The 20,000-nt window shown below is 47.4% G+C and overlaps 1 protein-coding gene across 3 annotated transcripts in view; it reads left to right on the forward strand.

The window, feature by feature from the left end:
• The window catches only part of LOC122262573 (uncharacterized), a 104,921-nt gene that overhangs the window by 30,079 nt on the left and 54,842 nt on the right, over positions 1-20,000 (forward strand). Inside the window, exon 1 of one of the 3 annotated variants that reach the window (XM_086545844.1) lies at positions 13,710-13,740. The exons of the other annotated variants lie outside the window; for them this stretch is intronic. Coding sequence (XP_086401970.1) covers positions 13,725-13,740 — 16 coding nt within the window. The 5' untranslated portion in view covers positions 13,710-13,724. Of the gene's footprint in view, positions 1-13,709; positions 13,741-20,000 lie in introns of those variants that run through there. 3 annotated transcript variants of the gene reach the window in all.

Raw genomic sequence — 20,000 nt, forward strand, 5'->3', positions numbered from 1 at the left:
GAAGAAGAGGATCCTGTACCTTCTATCTTTCTTGATAAGGAGGAGGGGGAAGGGACTGAGGAAGGAAGGGGGAGGGGAAAGGGGACGAAGGGAGAGGAGAAAGGAGAAGAGTAGGGAGAAGAAGTTAGGAAGAGGCAGGGAGGAGGAAGAGAAGGGAAGGGAGAAGATAAGGAACAGGGCCTGTAGCTTCATTCTTGGTTTGAGAAGAAGTGGGGAGGGAAGAGTAGGAAGGGGAAGGGAAGGGGTGGTGGAGGGGGAAGAGAAGGAGGAGGAGGGAAGCAGCATCCATTGTAACTTTAGACACGGGGAACCTGCAATGTTGGCCAGGCTCCATAGGTACTCTCGCGAGGGCTTCACGTGGGGTGCCTGTGGATTTTTTCTTTTTTTAAGTTTGTCCATTTTCTACATGTTTGCGGGGGGGAAGGAGTAGTGAGAGAGAGGGGAGGAGAGAAGAGAAGAGAAGAGAAGAGAAGAGAAAAAAAAAGAAAAAAGGGGAGGAGAGAAGAAGACTACTAGAATCAGAGTTGTGTGAGGAAATATATTAGGCGATACGTAAGGGTAAGATCAAGTGTCGGATAGGTCGCTCACTCGCACCTGCAGCGCACGCGCGATGGAGGAGTGAGCGCGAAAAGGATTAATTGCAAAAGTTTTATTTACAACAATTTGAATTACAAGTTTTCCCGCGGACTTGGATGACACCTGTCTGTGCTTTTTGTGACAGATACGAAGAGAGGGCGAAAGTGTGTCAAGTTTGAGGTCGTGTCATTAGTGGGGACTGTCGTGTGAAGGGTGCGTGGGCGTGGGAGGGAGATGGGGTAAGGAGGGGGGACGAAGGGAAGGAGAGGGAGGCAAGAATAGAGAGAGAGAGAGAGAGAAGGAGAGAGATGGAGGGGTGGAGAAAGAAAGAGAATAGGATATGAGGATGCGTAAAATAAGAAATAGAACGGAGTAGAAAGGATGTAGAATGAGCAGAAAGGAACCGAAAGAAGGAAATATAGCGATGTAGAAGAACCTTAGGCCTACAAACCGCCGCCATGACTGCTTAGCCAAACGTATCACTTAGGGTTGACGTGTGAGATAAGTGAGCAGTAGGGGCCTCACCCCCACCCTCCCCCCACTCTTTCCAGCCCCACTTCCTTCGTCCCTCCCATTCTCTCTTCCATTTTCATAGCTCCCTCAACTTCTCTCTTCTCTGCTCTTATTTTCTCTCCCCTCTCCCAGTATCTCTCTTCCCAAGACGCTCTCGCTCCTTCTTCCCCTGTGGAAGGCCAGGTTGGCTGAGAGGTCGTTCGGCGTTGACGGTGTCCGAAACGAGGGTGTGCTGCAAGCGCCACATATCGGTTCGCCCTTTGGAAAGCTTGGGAGGGAGGGGGAGAGGGGGAGAGGGAGGGAGCGAAGGGGGGAAGGAAGGTAGGGAGGGGGAGAGGGAGGGAGGGAGGGGAGAAGGAGAGACGAGGGAAGGGAGGGGAGAAGGAGGGGAGAGGGAGAGGGAGAGATGAGAGAAGGGAGAGGGAGAGGAAGGGAGGGAGAGGAAGGGAGGGAGGGGAGGGAGTGAATGGAAGAGGATAAGGAGAGACGTAGAGAGGAGATACTTAGAGAGAGTAGGGAGAAAGAGAGGGGAAGAGGATGAGATATAATGTGAGAAAGAGAGGTATGAAAAGAGAAGGCGAGAGACAGAGAAGTGAACGAACGAAGTGAGCTTTAAATAAGGGATGGAAGGGGAGGTATGGGGAGGGATAAGTGGTAGAGGGAGATTAGAGGATGAGAAGGTGGGAATGGTGGGTGGGTTGGTTGGTTGGTGTGCGGGTTGGTGAGTGCCAGTGGACTGTTCTGTGAAATATTATTGCATATATATTTCACAACACAGAGACTCGTTTGAAACGAATAGGAGGTCGAATTATAAAAAAAAGAAAGAAAAAAAATGTAAGGCATAAAAGGAGAGAGGGAAGGAAGCGGGGGGGGGGGGGCGTGTGAGCAGGGAGCTGGGGGGGAGGGTAGAAATGAGCTTGTACCTTACGCAACCTTCCCCTCAAGGGTCTTCAGTTGTAGGCCTAAGGTCTGTAATATGCAAGACTTTCTTCTTCCACCGCCAATCGATTTTGTCATGTGTGTATGAGGGAGGGGGTGGTGTGTGTGTGTGTGTGTGTGTGTGTGTGTGTGTGTGTGTGTGTGTGTGTGTGTGTGTGTGTGTGTGTGTGTGTGTGTGTGTGTGTGTGTGTGTGTGTGTGTGTGTGTGTGTGTGTGTGTGTGTGTGTGTATGTGTGTATGTGTATGTGTGTGTGTGTGTTTATATAAATGTATGTGTATGTACGTATGTATGAGAGAGAGCGACTCGGATTGATTTTCTCTCCTTACATCGATCTCTGACGTTGCTTTTCGTACCTGTCTGTGATATATATAAATATTTTTTTCTTCATTTCTGCGGCTAATAAAGGAATGCGGTGTACGACGCACGGCGGTTAGTGACGCTAGCAAGGAAAGGTTGGAACCTGCGAACGGCGGCAACTGACGGCCTCGCCACAGTGCTGACGCCTCTGAGAGGGAGGTGCACCTGGCGCAGCGCTCAGCAGATACCAGCGTGTGCGGCTCCCGCTGATGTTTGCGGTAGCTCAGAATTCAGCTCTTCCCCCCCCCCCCTGCCCTATTCCTCCGTCCCTCGGCTTCCATCCATTCCCTATCCCCTCCCGTCCCCTGCGTTCTCTCGGAGTGTGGGAGTGATAATTAGGTTTGGGTATAAACACTATTGGGAGTTAGGTGTTCCGACAGGTGAACAGGAAAAAGAATGCAGGGTGTGTAGGTCACCAAGGTCATACACCTTAGTACACTATATCTTATAGTGTCCCATGCTTCAGAGATAGTTGGACTCCCCGAACAAGCTTTCTGGATGTTGAGTGGGTGGGAGGTCGGCTGTGGGTACTCCGGAAACTGTTGGCGTAGGCGAAGCGAGGAAGCCGTAGGTGTGCCAGGTGGGAGGGCGGGAGGGCGGGAGGGCGGGAGGGCAGAATGCACTCCCTCCCTCACGCGCGTGCTTGCGGAGTCAATCTCACTGCCCCTCCTTGCTCGCTCGGCTCTCTTCCCGTTTTCTTTTCGCTTGTGTTCTTCTCTCTCTCTCTCTCTCTCTCTCTCTCTCTCTCTCTCTCTCTCTCTCTCTCTCTCTCTCTCTCTCTCTCTCTCTCTCTCTCTCTCTCTCTCTCTCTCTCTCTCTCTCTCTCTCGCTCTCGCTCTCTCTACCTTTTGTTCTGTACATATTTCAACATGTTGACATAGCTGTAAGGTTTTGTAAAATATATGTGAGTCCAAAGAGGGACTAAGATTGGGATGAGAATAACCTATAGTACCTCATCCTTTTGAGATGTACGTATTCACTTGTCTCAATAAACTTGTCAAAGTCAAATGTCTCTCTCACTCTCTCTCTCTCCTCTTCTCTCTCTCCTCTCCTCTCCTCTCCCTCCTCTCCTCTCCCTCCTCTCCTCTCCTCTCCTCTCCTCTCCTCTCCTCTCCTCTCCTCTCCTCTCCTCTCCTCTCTCCCTCTCTTTCTCTCTCCCTCTCTCCCTCCTTCCCTCTCCTCTCCTCTCTTTCTCTCTCCCTCTCTCCCTCCTTCCCTCCTTCTCTCTCTCTCCCTCTCTCCCCCTCTTCCCCTCCCTCTCTCCCCCTCTCTCCCTCTCCCCCCCTCATCCCCTTCCCCTTCTCTTTCCCCTTTCCCTTTCCCTTCCTCTCTCCCCTTCGCCCATCCTCCCACCTTCCCCCTCCCTGTGTTGTTGTGGTCAGGTGGCTGCTCGTCAGCCGTTGTCATGTGCGTGTCTGTCGTCTGTCGTTGGAAACTCGTCCTCATGTTCGTATGCGTGTACTCTTGTGTCGTGTCATGTGCGTGCGCATGTGTAAGGTGTTTGCATTTCCTGCACGTGTGAGTGAGTGAATGTGTGAGTAAATGAGTGTGTGAGTAAATGAGTGTGTGTGAGTAAATGAGTGTGTGAGTAAATGAGTGTGTGTGTGAGTAAATGAGTGTGTGTGTGTGTGAGTAAATGAGTGTGTGTGTGTGTGAGTAAATGAGTGTGTGTGTGTGTGAGTAAATGAGTGTGTGTGTGTGTGAGTAAATGAGTGTGTGTGTGTGTGAGTAAATGAGTGTGTGTGTGTGTGTGAGTAAATGTGTGTGTGTGTGTGTGTGTGTGTGTGTGTGTGTGTGTGTGTGTGTGTGTGTGTGTGTGTGTGTGTGTGTGTGTGTGTGTGTGTGTGTGTGTGTGTGTGTGTGTGTGTGTGTGTGTGTGTGTGTGTGTGTGTGTGTGTGTAGGATGAGGGGCGCTTGTTGTGCATATGCATTCATATATAGGTATGTTTACTTTTATGGGAACGTGTGTGTGTGTGTGTGTTGAGTATGTTCTTCAGTTCCCTCGTGTGTACGTGAGTCCCGGCGACGAACAGCGTTGCCAGATGGAAGGACAAGTTCAACCGCGACTTACATAAGCGCCATAACCTGTCATTTATATAAGAGTGTGGCGGAGGCGATGGAGGGGGGTAACGGGGAGGGGGGAGGACGGGAGAGGTGGAGATGGTGAATGGGGGGGGGGGTGGAGGAAGCAGTGGTGGTGGAGGAGGCAGTGGTGATGGTGGAGGCAGTGGCGGTGGGAGGGGGAGTTGGTTAAGGAAAGAGTGGAGGGGGTGGAAGTGGTACAGGAAGGAGATGATGGAAATAGTGGAGGTGGGGATGAGGTTGGGGTGGGTAGGAGGATGAGGAGGTAGAGGGAAGGGGGAGGGGGTGGAAGTGGAAGCGGAGGAAAAGGATATATTTGGAGGAAGAGGATTTCTATACCGAGGGTCGCTCTCGGATGCAATGGAGACGCAAGCAGGACTCCGCGCACTGCCTCTCTTAGTGACGAGCTTCGTTATTCACAGTGATGCATTCGATGCATGGCACTCTGGCACATAGGATTCATTCATTTGTGCCACATGTATACGTCCCTTCCCCTTCGGGTCTCTCACTCGCCAATCCTTCTTCAACTCGCACGCCCGCTAGCACTCGTTCCTCACTCGGTCGCCGTAGTCGCCTCTCGCTTCGATGGAGTTGGCAGGGAAGCGCGTATTATGTAATGAAAATATTCCCTGACATTTTTAGTTCCATTGCCGGCTCGCTCCTCCTCCTCCTCCTTCTGCTGCCGCTGCTGCGCCTTCCCTCTGCCGTCGCCCCCGTGTTGAGGACTTCCAATGCGCCGTTTTATCTCTCCCTCTCTTTTTTTTGTCCCTTTTTTAAATGCTTTCCATATCGCGTATTCTTTTGTATGGTTGGACGCTTTCTCCCATCGTCTGTGCTCTTTCTTGTACTTCATTTGCCCCCCCCCCCCTTTTTTTACATAGCTGTGATTCTTTTTGTTCGTGACTGATTTTTGAACAAATTATGTAGGTTACATAACAGTCCGAGATCAGGGAATGAGAGGTTCCCCCCCCCCCCTCTCTCTCTCTCTCTCTCTCTCTCTCTCTCTCTCTCTCTCTCTCTCTCTCTCTCTCTCTCTCTCTCTCTCTCTCTCTCTCTCTCTCTCTCTCTCTCTCTCTCTCTCTCTCTCTCTCTCTCCCTCTCCCCCTCCCTCCCTCCCTCCCTCCCTCCCTTCCTCCCTCCTCTCTCTCCTCTTTCTCCTCTCTGTCCTCTCCCTCTTATCCTCCCCTCCCCATCTTTTCTCCTCCCTCTCCCCCCCCTTCCCTCCCTCTCTTCATCTCTCCCTCCCCCATCCCCCTCCATTTCCATCTCCATCTTTATCTTTACTTCTCCCTCCACCTCTCCCTTCATTTCTCGATCCCTCTTCTCTTTCTCTCACACTCCGTAGTAACCTTCAGCCGTATCCTAGGACATTCTCTGCGCACCGTGGCTATACCCATGCTGTGTCCATGCTGTGCCAGTGTCACGAAATTAATATTCCACAACGTAAAAGCGTGACGCGTCTGTGTTAGTTACTTCAGGTTAACCAAACGTTTCAGAGTTTTTATGTTCCGGACAAATGATCCTGTCCAAATGACGATTTCATATGCAAAACTACAGTCACAGGTAGTACTAACAAACTGGTTAAATTTTGTAAGAAATCATTTGCTATATGTTTCACAAACACGCGGTTGGTGATTTAGTCCATCAAAACAAACGGAAGGAGAGGGATCATGCATTGATATTTAGATCTTATCTTGTGTGTGTATACGCAAATATGCGCATCTTCTAGATGTCATATTTAGAGATTTTATTTATACATATTTCATGTAATTATATACTTCAAAACTTTGTTTACTGTTACCCTTCCTTTAGCTCCACTCTTATTTGAAAAATCCGTCAAAAGGTAATCAAACTCAAAATCAGCAGAGAAGTCACATTTTTCTCAAATAATTTGTAATCCACATCTAGGACAATGATGCATGATATATCCAAATATATATATATTTTTTCCTAACGTGATATGCTTATATGAAATATTGGTAACACAGGTAACACACGAGCGAACACGGGCTTCAGGAATACAAATTACAGCACGTCGTCATGTCACGTACTTAGCGCACTAGGGATATGGCTGCTTGTCTCATGTGAGGCGTCACGTGCGGGAGGGAGCTGGGACCTTGCCCACACCTTGTTGGCGGAAAGGGGTGCACCCCCCCCCCTTCCATCCGCCTGTCAGTCTGCCCCCCCTCTCTCTCTCTCTCTCTCTCTCTCTCTCTCTCTCTCTCTCTCTCTCTCTCTCTCCTCTCTCTCCTCTCTCCTCTCTCTCCTCTCTCTCCTCTCTCTCCTCTCTCTCCTCTCTCTCCTCTCTCTCTCCCTCCTCTCCCTCCCTCCCTCCCTCCCTCCCTCCCTCCCTCCCTCCCCCTCCCTCCCTCCCCTCTCTCCTCCTCCCCCTCTCTCCCTCCCTCTCCCTCTCCCCTCCCCTCCTCTCCCTCTCCCTCTCCCTCCTCCTCTCCCTCTCCCTCTCTCTCCTCCCTCCTCTCTCTCTCCTCCTCCCTCCTCCTCTCTCTCTCTCTCTCTCTCTCTCTCTCTCTCTCTCTCTCTCTCTCTCTTTCTCTTTCTCTTTCTCTTTCTCTTTCTCTTTCTCTTTCTGTATGTATGTATGTGTGTATATGTATGTATATATGTATATGTATTATGTATTTATGTATACATATATATATATATATGTATATGTGTATATATGTATGTATATATATGTAAATATGTGTATATATATGTATATGTGTATATATGTGTATACATATGTATATGTGTATATAAAAAAATTAAAAAATGGTATTAAAGTTTATAAAATATTTAAAAAATTTATACATTTTTAAAAATATTTGTAATAAAAAAATTAAAAATTTAAAAATAATATAAATATATAAAAAAATATAATGGTAAAAATATTAAAAAAATTTTAAAATTTTAAAAAATTTTTAAAATATTTAAAATTAATTATAAAAAATATTTATATTATATAAAATTAATAATTTTTATTTAATAAAAGGGGAATTATTTTGTATATATATTTATAGTTAAAAATTTATATTAAAAATTTAAAATATTTTTTTTATATTTTGTAAAATGTTAAAATGGTAAAATTAAAATATATAATTATAAAATATATATAAAAAATAAAATATAAATAAAAATATAAAATAAACATTTTTATATATACAAAAAATATTTTTAATATAAAATTAAATATATATAATTTTATAAAAAATATATAAAAATTGTTTGATATATGTTATAAAAGCATATAAAAATTAATATATAAAATGTATGTATATATATATATTTTTTAATATAAAAATAAAAATATATTATTATAATATAATATAATATAAAATATATATATATATATTTTTTTTTTATTTTTATGTATTTTTTTGTATTTTAAATATATATTTTTTTCATATAAAATTTTTTTGTAAATTTAATATATTTTAATATATAAAAATATATATATATATAAAATAATTATTAAAAAAATATATATATAAAAAACATAAAAAAATATATTATTTAATAAAAAAATTATAAAAAAATAAAATAAAATATATAAAAAATAAAAATATATATATTTTAAAAATATTTTTTTGTGTTTTGTGTGTTTTTATATTCTTGTATATATGTATGTTGTATTATGTATATATGTAAGGTGTGTATATATGTATAAATGAAATGAGATTCACACAGTGACAATAAAGTACAGTGTGTCATATCAGTCACACTCTTAGACACAAAGACTCAAACTACAAAAACAATAGACTTACTGACACAGTCCCACTATCAAATACACAAAAACACAGAAATAAAGTATCATATAACAGTATATGACACTATCAAGACAAAGTCAATCTAAATGAATAACAATTCTGAATAAGTATATATTATAAAATAACAGATAAATGTATAACACAAAGTCACAAGTATATCAGACAATGACAACACTGACCACAGTAAATCAGCTCAGTGACACATTCACACACACTTGACACAGACACAAACATGATAAGAATTTGGACCTAATCACACAGTATAAGATCTATATACAGTGTAAAAGACCTTATATCACTCACATACACATAAACTCAAAAGACAATGAACACACACACATACACAGTCTCAGTCACACACACACTTTACCACTCTCTGTAGACACAATCGAAACACACATTCATAAAAAAACAAGTAAATCTCAATCAATATTTAAACCAAACTGTCACACTCCACTTAACACACTAAAACCACACATCACACTCTCATATCTAACGGACAGTATTACAAATACACACATACAGCTCTGTACTAAAATTATGACTCAGACAAACAGCAGACAGACTCCTGTAACCACTCACACTGACTCATATAATCAACACTTCACTTATCACTCAAATGTAACTGATAAAAAAAAACTAAATACAAGTAACAGAACAAACTAAGATCTTTATAATACAGCCTCTGACAATCACTGAAATGTTAATCCTGACTCAAATATAATACAGTCTATGATAAATCACTAAGTAGTCAATAAAAACAGAAAGACAGCATTATCTCAATAATAGTCTCTGATCTCCCTAAGAAATAAATAACACGACAAAGTCTCACTATTAAGATGTCTCAGATAACACAAAGGTAATCTGACTGTAAAAGAAAAAATGTTCTTGTAAAAAGTCACAAAATGTCGAATACAGTATAAAGAAAGTAAACTAAGACTAATAAGTCAAACTCTCAGTTCTGACAATGTCTTATATAAGAAAATCATACTAACACCAGTCAGTCACAGACCCACACTCCTTACACAGAAACACAAATACAGACTCTAGTCAAATAAAACCAAGTAAGTCCTAGACACACACACACCGACATTCACCAGACACTCACATAAGAAATACCACATACACTACACTCCACTACCATACACATGACCTCACACACACAGGTAATGACATGACAAAAACACATACCAGACACATACACACACACATACATACACATACACTCACACAGACATACCACAGACACACACACAACAGACACTACACACACACATTAACATGACACATACACTCATACACATACCACACACATACTTACACATACAAACACATACATACACAGACACACACATACACACACACAGACATACACAAGACACACCACCACATCATAAACATACCACATACACATATCATACACCAGAACAAACCACAGACATACAGCATACACACCTCACAAACAGACACAGACACCACACAGTACATACATGCACAACACATAAGTACACCATACATACACATTACAAACACACATAAATACACAGACACAGCACAGTACATACACATAACTTCAAACACACACAGACATAACAAATACACACACCACACACATAACATCACATACACACACACACATACATACACATACACACACACAACAACCACATACACACGACAACATACTACATAACACACACACAACATACAATACACATACATTCCACATACACACACACATACAGACACCATACACCACACACAGACAGAACCACATACACACACACATACATACACATACTCACACTTACAGACACCAATACACAAAACACAGACATACCACAGACACAAACACAGACTACTCATACACACACATACATACACATACGAAACACACACAGTCATACACGACACACACACATACATACCACAAACCACACTGACATACACATACCACACATCCATACACACACATACAGACACACATAGACACACTCCACATACTTACACCAACACACACACTTACACACACCATACACACAAGACCTACCACATACACCACACTCACACAGACATACACATCCACACACACATACACATACACACACAGACATACATACATAAACAAACACACACATACAAACATAAATACCATACACACACACATACATACACCCACACACACAGACACTCACACGACACACAATACATATAGATACCATTTAACACACACTTACAACACATACACTCACTTCCATACACAGTAGAACACACAGACAGACCCACATACACATCCACACAGACAACAAGACACTCACAAGATACACATATACACACAACACACACCACACAGACATACACATATAAGCACACAACACACACTCCACAACATACACATATACACATCCACCAACATTCTACACAAGACATGACACATGCACACACCCACCACATACAAGACACATACACCCACATACATACACGTACACACACAGCCATAGCACTATACATACACATACCAACACTCACACAAACACCAGACACACACATGACACACACACATAAATACACATACTTAAACCCCAATATGGTGTAAACCCCCCCACCCCATACCCCAACACACACCCACACCCCACTCAACACACATACACGATTACACATGACTACATATGTATACACACATTCACACATACACACACAAATACTCAGACACGACACATACACACACTACCATACACATACACACACAAAACCAACACCCACATAGAAACCCAGACATACACACACGAATACACATACATACTCACACAGACATCAGACTCACACACCATTCATACACAAATAACATTCCACAGACACCACAGACACAGAACCACACCACAACATAAACATACCATACAAACTCACATACATCCATAACACATACGACAAACACACATGACTCCACATCACACAAACACTCACAACTACACCACACTATTCCAGACAAAGCCAGACAATGATAACACACGAACACACAAAGACACACACCTAGATAAAAACATACAGACACATACCACACCGAACACCCACAGACACATACACATTCACACATCCACACACACACACACACACATGCCAGAACCACATGACCAACACAAACACCACTATCACACACCCACTACACACACTCACACACACCACACACCACACACACACACCCACAAAATCCACACACACTCATATATATACGCTACGAACCAACCCTGTATCTGACAACCCATCCGTTCCCTGCCATCCAAAGTCAACCAAACTGACTTCATTGCATTATCATGACCACACCACCATTGTTACAAGTTACCTTTGAATCATTTCTGCAGGTACGATGCGCCTAAACCCGGGAAGGATTTTAGGAGAGTAATACTCCAAGTCAAATTAGTAGACGATAGAGATCCAGATTCACTTCCGGATCTGGTCTAGTCTTATTTCACTTTTTTTTTTATTATGGTCCGTGAAAGTGGAGGTTTATGGCGGTCTTATCCATCGCATACCATCGCTGCTGTGTCGACTCGTGTGCCTGGATCTCGTTACACCTGCGTCAGCATGTACACCTGCGCTGAACCACGCGCACCCCCCACCGCAACCTACAACACATCCGCCTCCACAACCCCACTATCCAACATTCACCCCACACTTTCCCCATCTCGACTCCTCTCCCCAACTCATCTCCCCACATACCACTCCTCATTCTACCCCCTTTCCTCCAGCCGTAGGACAGGCGGACGTACATCCATCCATCCATCCATCCATCCATCCATCCATCCATCCATCCATCCCCCTGCGAGCTCTACCTAGCTTGTAGCAAGCTTGCGTCATGGGCTGAACAAGTGGGTCGGACAGGCAGGCTCATGACCATGCACTCGCAGCCTGCTCCGGCTATCCCCGACGGTGCTCGGGAGGCACGCCTCGACCTTATCCCTCCCTCCTCTCCATCCCCTCCATCCCCTCCTTCTGTCTGTGTGTTTCTGTCTCCCTCTCGGACTCTTTCGGCCCTTCTCATTCCACTCTCATGTTTCCTTAACCTTCTGGTCCTTCCCATCCTTCTCCTTTTATATTTTCCACTGACCTCATCTCCTCCTCTTTCCTTTATACTCTCTCTCTCTCTCTCTCTCTCTCTCTCTCTCTCTCTCTCTCTCTCTCTCTCTCTCTCTCTCTCTCTCTCTCTCTCTCTCTTCCTCCTTCTCTTCTTCCTCCTCCTCTTCTTCTTCTTCCTCTCCTCCTCCTCCTCTTCCATTTTCTTTTTCTATCCTCTGCTCCTTCTCCTCTCTTAGGAAAAGAAGAGAAATAGGAAGGGAAAGAGAGAAGAGAGGAGGAGAGGGGTGAGGGGAAGAGCAAGACGAAATGATAAGAGAAAGGGTAAGGGGGAGAGAAAAAGGATAAGGGGAAAGGGAAAAGAAGAGGAGAGGAATGGGGAAGAGGGACGGGGTGAAAGGCCGCCTTGAGTTGCGTGTACTTTTAGAACGACAAATATCACGAAGAGAGACAGTACGAGGAAAGTACGAATAGAGACTACGGGGAAGGTTGGGGAAAACTGATAGAAAAGAGAAAAAAATCGTCAGGGGGTATGAAAGGAGGTTGAAAGTAGAGGCAGAACGTGTAGAGGCAAATAAATGGGTAAGAAGATGGGTAAGATGGAAAAAGGACGACAGGAAAACGAAGGAGATAGAGGAGAGGGTCGAGGGACGGAGGGAGAGTGCACTTGCAGGGCGAGAAAGAGTTCGGTTCGGTTTTCCTGTTGTTTGCAGTCAAAATCAGGTTTCATGGTTACCAGTCTGGCTTTAGCAAGAGAAGGGGGAGAGGGGGCAAGGGAGGGAGAGGGAAAGGGTAAGGGGGAGGGGAGGGGGGTGTTGAAAGGGAGAGAGGGAAGGAGGGAGGGGCGAGTGAGAGGTAGGAGGGAGGAAGGGGGTGAAGGGTGAACCACCCCGCCACTCAGACTGGGTACGTGACATTTGTACTAGGGTTATGACTGGTCATGTTCCAAAACTTTACACTTTATTTTTAAAAGGATCCCTGCGTCCCCGGGCACCGCGCAGGTCCTGGGGATGTTTTCTTTGTCCGTGCGGTGAGGCGGCGGCGGGTGCGAGGTGCGTACGTGAGATAGACCTAGAGTATGGGCGGTGTGGAGGTCCTTGATCGATGTACCATCCTTGGCGGCCGACGTGGCACCTGCGCGCATGGGGAAGCGGCAACGTCGCAGAGGCGTGGCGTGTTAAGCACGTGGTGTCGGGTCGTCCACGTGGCCAGTATATCACGTGGATGGCGGACCAGCCCGGAGGGTGCCAACTAGGCTTTTCTCGCTTCGCCGCCGCGGAAGGGGGGGTTTGCGATCGTGGCCAGCGTTCGTTGCAAGGATGCGACCTCGAAGGAGGGGATAAGGGTCGCCAATACGCGGGAGACGATCGTCCGGCGGGGGCTCCGGCCATGGGCTTTTCGCAACGCGACCGGAGAAAATGCTCGGAAGTGTTGGTAAGTTCGGCATTGTTGCCTGTGTACCCCCATCGACCCTCCCTGGCGGCGGCCTCCTCCCCCCTCTCCCCCGGACGCCCCCCCCCTCCCCCGTCCTGTCACCAGCTGATTGGTCGCCAGGGCTGCCAACTCTACCACCCGCGCACACAGGCACCGACACCGCTACTTGTTATTCACATCAACTTATGGAGATTGATGTAATTTCCAGACTTAAATTGAATCGCAGGTCGAGGACGCTCTAAGGTTTCCCTCCCCCTTCCCCTCCTCCCTCTTGGATGAAGGTCGTTACCACTGAGCTCGCGCTGTGTTCGTAGTGGTTAAGGGGGGGGGGTCATATCAGGTATGATAGATGTCGTCAGTCAGTTATCTATAATTTAAAAGCTTGCGTGGTGTGTGTGTGTGTGTGTGTGTGTGTGTGTGTGTGTGTGTGTGTGTGTGTGTGTGTGTGTGTGTGTGTGTGTGTGTGTGTGTGTGTGTGTGTGTGTGTGTGTGTGTGTGTGTGTGTGTGTGATTTTATTTGTTTGTTTGTGTGTGATATCAATAATGAGCAGACTGTCCGAATTCCCCTTGTGGAAGTGCATGCGGCCCTGTTGTGTTGTTTTTTGTTGAGGACCGCGGGAGTGGGTGTGTAGGATGGGTGACTCCTCATCGTATTTCAGCATAACTTTCATCTTTATGGTTGGGTCTTGAAAATGTTGCATGTTCGCCTCACACTTGCCACCCTTTGAGAATGGACATATCCTAATATGCCCATACACTCACAGGGCGCCCGTAGTCTCCTTCTTCTGGCTCTCCCTCTCCACATCCTCGCCCCCTTCCACGTCTTTCGTTTCTCTTTCTCCTCCCCCAACCCTACCCACATTTCCTCTTCCCCTTCCCTCTTCCCCCTTCCCCCTTCTCCCTTCCCCCTTCACCCCTCACCCCTCCCTTTTCATCTTCCCTCTTCCTTTCCCCTTTCCCTTTCCATCTTTCCTTTCGCCTCTCCATCCCTCTTTTCCCCTTCCATTCCCCATTTCTCTTTTCCCTTACCCTCCTCCCCATATTCCCCATTTCCATTCCCGTTCTTCCTCCCCGCCCCCTTCCATATCCCTCCTTCTTCCCTCCCCCTCTCCCCTCCCCTCTTCCTCCCCTTCTTCTTCCCCTCCCCCACTCCTCCTCTCCCCCTCTCCCCTCTCCCCTCTCCACTCCCCCCCCCTCGAGCCACCTATGTTTGCTAAGCGACCCCGTGTTCTTTTGGTTCTCGCGGCGAGTTCTCTTGGCTTCGTCCACCTCGAGTTTCGCGCTGCGTAAAACTGCCAGCGTGGCATCTTGACTGGTATCCCTCCTAAATATGGGAAGTGGGAGGAAGAGGGCGGAGTCAGGGACGGGGTTGGGGGGAGGTTGAGGGGATAGGATCGGATTAAGGAGCAGGACGAGGTGAAAGAGGACGAGGACGAGAATACGAAATGAAGAAATAGAAGGGGGGAGAAGGGGGAAGCGAACTGGGAAACTCCCCCAACTCCACTACTCCTGGATACAGTCACGCATATGCAAGGATAACGCACAAACATTCAAGCACGCACACACACACACACACACACACACACACACACACACACACACACACACACACACACACACACACACACACACACACACACACACACACACACACACACGGGCGCGCGCGCGAGTCATCCCAGGTGTTTTCTCAGGGTTGTCCAGCCGGTTTGTTTTTTTTCTATGTTGTTTTCGGAATATTTGTGTGCTCGATTATTTTTCCTGAATAGGGATTGGGTGGACGTTGTTCTGGCCGCTGTGCCGTTATATGGGCACGTGATTAAGACTCGAATCGGAGAGGGATTAGGAGAGAGAGAATTAAACTGGGGGGATGGAATGAATCGGGGGTAGGATGACACGTAGGGGTGGGGGTACACGTGGAAAAAAACGCCTTGGGGGATAGAAACACATGGGGGAGAGGAACAGGAAGATAAGAGTAAAACAAAGGTAAAAATGCTTTCCCCAAAAAACGTATTTGTGAAAATTATTTTGAAGAAAAGTAAGAAAGGTAATGATATGTATTATCACATTTTTGCCTTTTTCCTCTTTTTGCACTTAACTTTTCATTTCCGTGATTCGTAACGTTTTTTTTTTTTGTAAACATGTCTTGTTTGGTTGCACACGACGCGATTATCCGTCGCACGTAACAGGTGATAGGTGGGTGGAACGACAACGAGCGATAGCAAGAACGACCACGAGTGAAAAAAAAGACCGCGGTAGAGAACAAGAACGACCACGGTCGGAAACAAGTTCGACCATGGACGAAAATAAGAACGACCACACACGGACACTACCAGTACAATCAGCGGCATCTTGATACGTCGTGGTCTAAATCGCCGCCGAGAGACGACTTCGTAAAGACAGTGCAGTAAGACGACTAAGGCAGTTCCATACAGACGACCCCTTTGAGCCGATCTCATAATGGCAACTGACCCTGTTCTTGTTTTTATTATTTGTTTATTATCTTTAAGAACGGAAGTGACTGTAGATGGAAGCATTACCAAGTCTTCAAATGATGATGCTGTTACTCATTCCCTATCTGTCTCTGTCTCCCCTCTCTCTCCTTTCTCTCTTCTTTCTCCTCTTTTTTCTTTTTCTCCTTTCTTTCCTCTTTCTTTCTCTTTCTCCTATCTTTCTATCTTTGTCTCTCTACCCTCCCTCACTCATTTCCTACTCCTTATCCCTCTTTTCTTCCCTTCTTTACTTCCACCCCCTCTCTCCTTCCCTCACTCACTCACTCACTCACTCACTCACTCACTCACTCACTCACTCACTCACACACTCACTCTCTCCCTCCCTCACTCCCGATGTAGCCGCCCATCCGCCCGTCTCTCTCCACTCCATCCCACCGGTGACGTCTTACGTAAGAAGCGGCGGCCGTGTCCACCCGACGTCGTCTTAAAAGGTCAAGCTCGACGCGAAGGTCGGCACGAGCGGAAACGAAGGCGGCGACGAGCAGGGGGGGGAAGGTGGAGATTGGAGGAGTGGGGGAGAGGGGGAGAGGGAGAGGGAGAGAAGGAGAGGGAGAGGGAGAGAAGGAGAGGGGAGGGAGGAGGAGGAGGATGATAAGGATAAGGATAAGGATAAGGATAAGTAGGGGAGGTGGATAAGATTAAGGAGGATGAGAAGGAAGGGAGGAGGAGAAGTGGAGGTAGGAGGTAGGAGCTGGGAGAGGGAGGGGTGTTGGTGGGAGAGGGGAGGAGGAAGGAGGTTAGGATTGAGTGGGGGAGGGAGGGAGGAAGAGAGGGGGTAAAGCTACTTGTTCCACTTTCCATAGAGGCTTCATGTAATGGGGGTGGGGGAGGGACGGAAAGGGTGGGGGAAGGAGGAGGAGGGGCGGAGTAGGGAGGTGGGGAAGGGGGTGATGTTGACGGTAGCGATCATTGTATTTCATTGATCAAAAAGCGGCCGCGAGGTAGGCGGGCACGAGACTGGGGATGGGCTTGGAGGTATCGGGAATTATCCACCCCGCCACCGCCGCCGCCACCGCCACCGCCGCCTCTTTGCATTCGCGTGGCTCATTCACTCGCTTTCCCTTGCCTTCCCTTGCTTCGCTTCCCTTCCCCTTTGCTTACTCTCTCCATCCCTCCTTCCCTCCCTCCCTCTTTCCCTCCTTGCCTCCTTCCCTCCCTCCCTCTTTCCCTCCTTGCCTCCTTCCCTTCCTCCTTCCCTCCCTCCCTCCCTTCTTCTTTCCCTCCATCTCTCCCTCCTTCCGTCTCCCTCTCTCCCTCCCTCCTTCCCTCCTTCCCTCCTTCCCTTCCCTTCTTCTTTCCCTCCATCTCTCCCTCCCTCCCTCTCCCTCTCTCTCTCCCTCGCCTCCCTCCCTCTCCCTCTCTCCCTCTGTCCCTCTGTCCCTCCCTCTCCCTCTGTCCCTCCCTCTTCCTCTCTCTCTCCCTCGCCTCCCTCCCTCTCTCCCTCCCTCTCTCTCTCTCCCTCCCTCCCTCCCTCCCTCCCTCCCTCCCACCCTCCCTAACTTGACGGCCGAGCGCTAAGGTGTCAGGTGGAGACCCTGGGATGATTAGAGCCTTGTTCCGAATGGCTTGACGGCCTCCGTATCCATGAGGTCCCTCGAGCGTGGGCGTGTGTGCTGGTCGCAGTGGGGCGGGTGGGTGCTGGACTATGCGAAATAACAAAGAAACGGAGGAGATGGGAAAGAGGGAGGGGGAAGGGGAGGGGGGAGGTGAGTTGGGGGGAAGAAGGAGGGAAAAGGGCGGTGGTAGGAAGTAGGAGGAGGAAGGAGGACAGAGGGTTTAGGAGGGGGATGGGAGGTAGAAGGAGGGGGGAGGGAAAAGGGAAGGGAAGGGGATGGGAGGTCGGAGGAGGAAGAAGGGTAGAGGGTTGAAGAGGGAAGAGGGAGGAGGAGGGGGAGGGGGACTACGGCTGTTTAAATTATGATTTTGATTATGACGATAACGATGGTGACGATAATGATAATGATAATGGCGATGAGGATGACGACAACGATGACTGACGATAATGATAATGAAAGAAGAGAAAAAAAGAGAATGAAGAGATCCGACCCCGTGTTCCGTAGGTCGCCTCCGATAGGGCCCGGAAACTGCTTCGTGTGTGTGTGTGTGTGTGGCGATCTTGCGTAAAAATAGGCAGGTAAATTCAGGGTAGATTTTGGTTTCTGCGCGTGCCTTATATACAGTTGCGCCGGCTGCTACTTCGAGTACTTTGAAACTTCGAAAATGCATCTGTAGGAGGTGGATGTAATATGTCTTTACGTTGGTGAAATGCCGCGCATTTGTTGGTCGTTCGACAGGTTATGGTTCGGGCTGCGATTGGGGTTCATGTTTTGTAAAAATGAAACCCGGGTTAACCATTGCCGCCTTGTTTGGGAAATCCCAAAGAGACGGACATGCGGTTCTCCTGCTCCTGCCCTTTCTCCTTCTCCTTCTCATCCTCCTGTTCCTCCTTCTCCTTCTCCTCCTCCTCCTCCTCCTCCTCCTCCTCCTCCTCCTCCTCCTCCTCCTCCTCCTCCTCCTCCTCTCCTTCCTCCTCCTCCTCTCCTTCCTCCTCCTCTTCCTCCTCCTTCTCTTCTTTCTTTTCCTTTACTTCCCTTCCCTCCCTGTATCTCCTCTTACTCCTACCACTTACCTTCCCCATTTCCCCCCCTCCTCCCTTCTCCACTTCCCACCCCCTACCTCCCTTCTCCACCTTCCACCCCCTACCTCCCTTCCCCTGCTTCCCCCACCTATCTCCCCCCACCCCCTCCTTCCGCCCCACTCCGCACTTCCCAAGCCGGTATCGACCTTCGGGGAAAGTCAACCATGGTAGCAAGGCTGTCCGCCCACACCTGGCGCCCACACGCCCGAGATAAGAAATGGAATGATGATATTATTAAGTACTTTAATAGCACCATATGACATTTGCATGACGGAGGAGGAGATAGTGAATAAGAATAAGATGTTGGAGATAGAAACGGGTGGGGGCGCCTGATCACTCGTGGCCTTGTCGTGTGTACGTATACGTGTGCGTGCGCTTGCATCTGCCTTCTCTCTCTCCTCTCCACTCCTCTCCTCTCTCATTTCTCTCTCTCTCTCTCTCTCTCTCTCTCTCTCTCTCTCTCTCTCTCTCTCTCTCTCTCTCTCTCTCTCTCTCTCTCTCTCTCTCTCTCTCTCTCTCTCTCTCTCTCTCTCTCTCTCTCTCTCTCTCTTATCTCTCTTCTCTCTCTCCTCTCACGTCTCTCTCTCTCTTCTCACTCCTCTCTCTCTCCTCTCACGTCTCTCTCTCTCCTCTGTCTCTCCTCTGTCTCTTCTCTCTCCTATCCTGTCCTGTCCTCTCCTCTCGTCTCCTCTCCTTTCTCTCTCCTCTCCTCTCCTCTCCTCTCCTCTCCTCTCCTTTCTCTCTCCTCTCCTCTCCTCTCCTCTCCTCTCCTCTCCTCTCCTCTCTCTCTCCCCCCCTCTCCCCTCCTCTCCTCTCTCTCTCTCTCTCTCTCTCTCTCTCTCTCTCTCTCTCTCTCTCTCTCTCTCCCCCTCTCCCCTCCCTCTCTCCTCTCTCTCTCTTCCTTCTCCCTCTCTCTCTCTCTCTCTCCCTCTCCCTCTCTCTCTCTCTCTCTCTCTCCTCTCCCTCTCTCCCTCTCCTCCCCTCTCTCTCTCTCTCTCTTCCCCTCTCCTCTCTCCTCTCCTCTCCTCTCCTCTCTCTCCTTTCTCCCCTCTCTTTCTCCTTCCTCTCCTCCTTTCTCCTTTCTCTCCTTCTCTTTCTCCTTTCCTCTC

The sequence above is a fragment of the Penaeus japonicus genome, unplaced genomic scaffold (assembly GCF_977035675.1).
Source record: "Penaeus japonicus unplaced genomic scaffold, GWHDUDI00000001_assembly GWHDUDI00000017, whole genome shotgun sequence".
Lineage (NCBI taxonomy): Eukaryota > Metazoa > Arthropoda > Malacostraca > Decapoda > Penaeidae > Penaeus > Penaeus japonicus.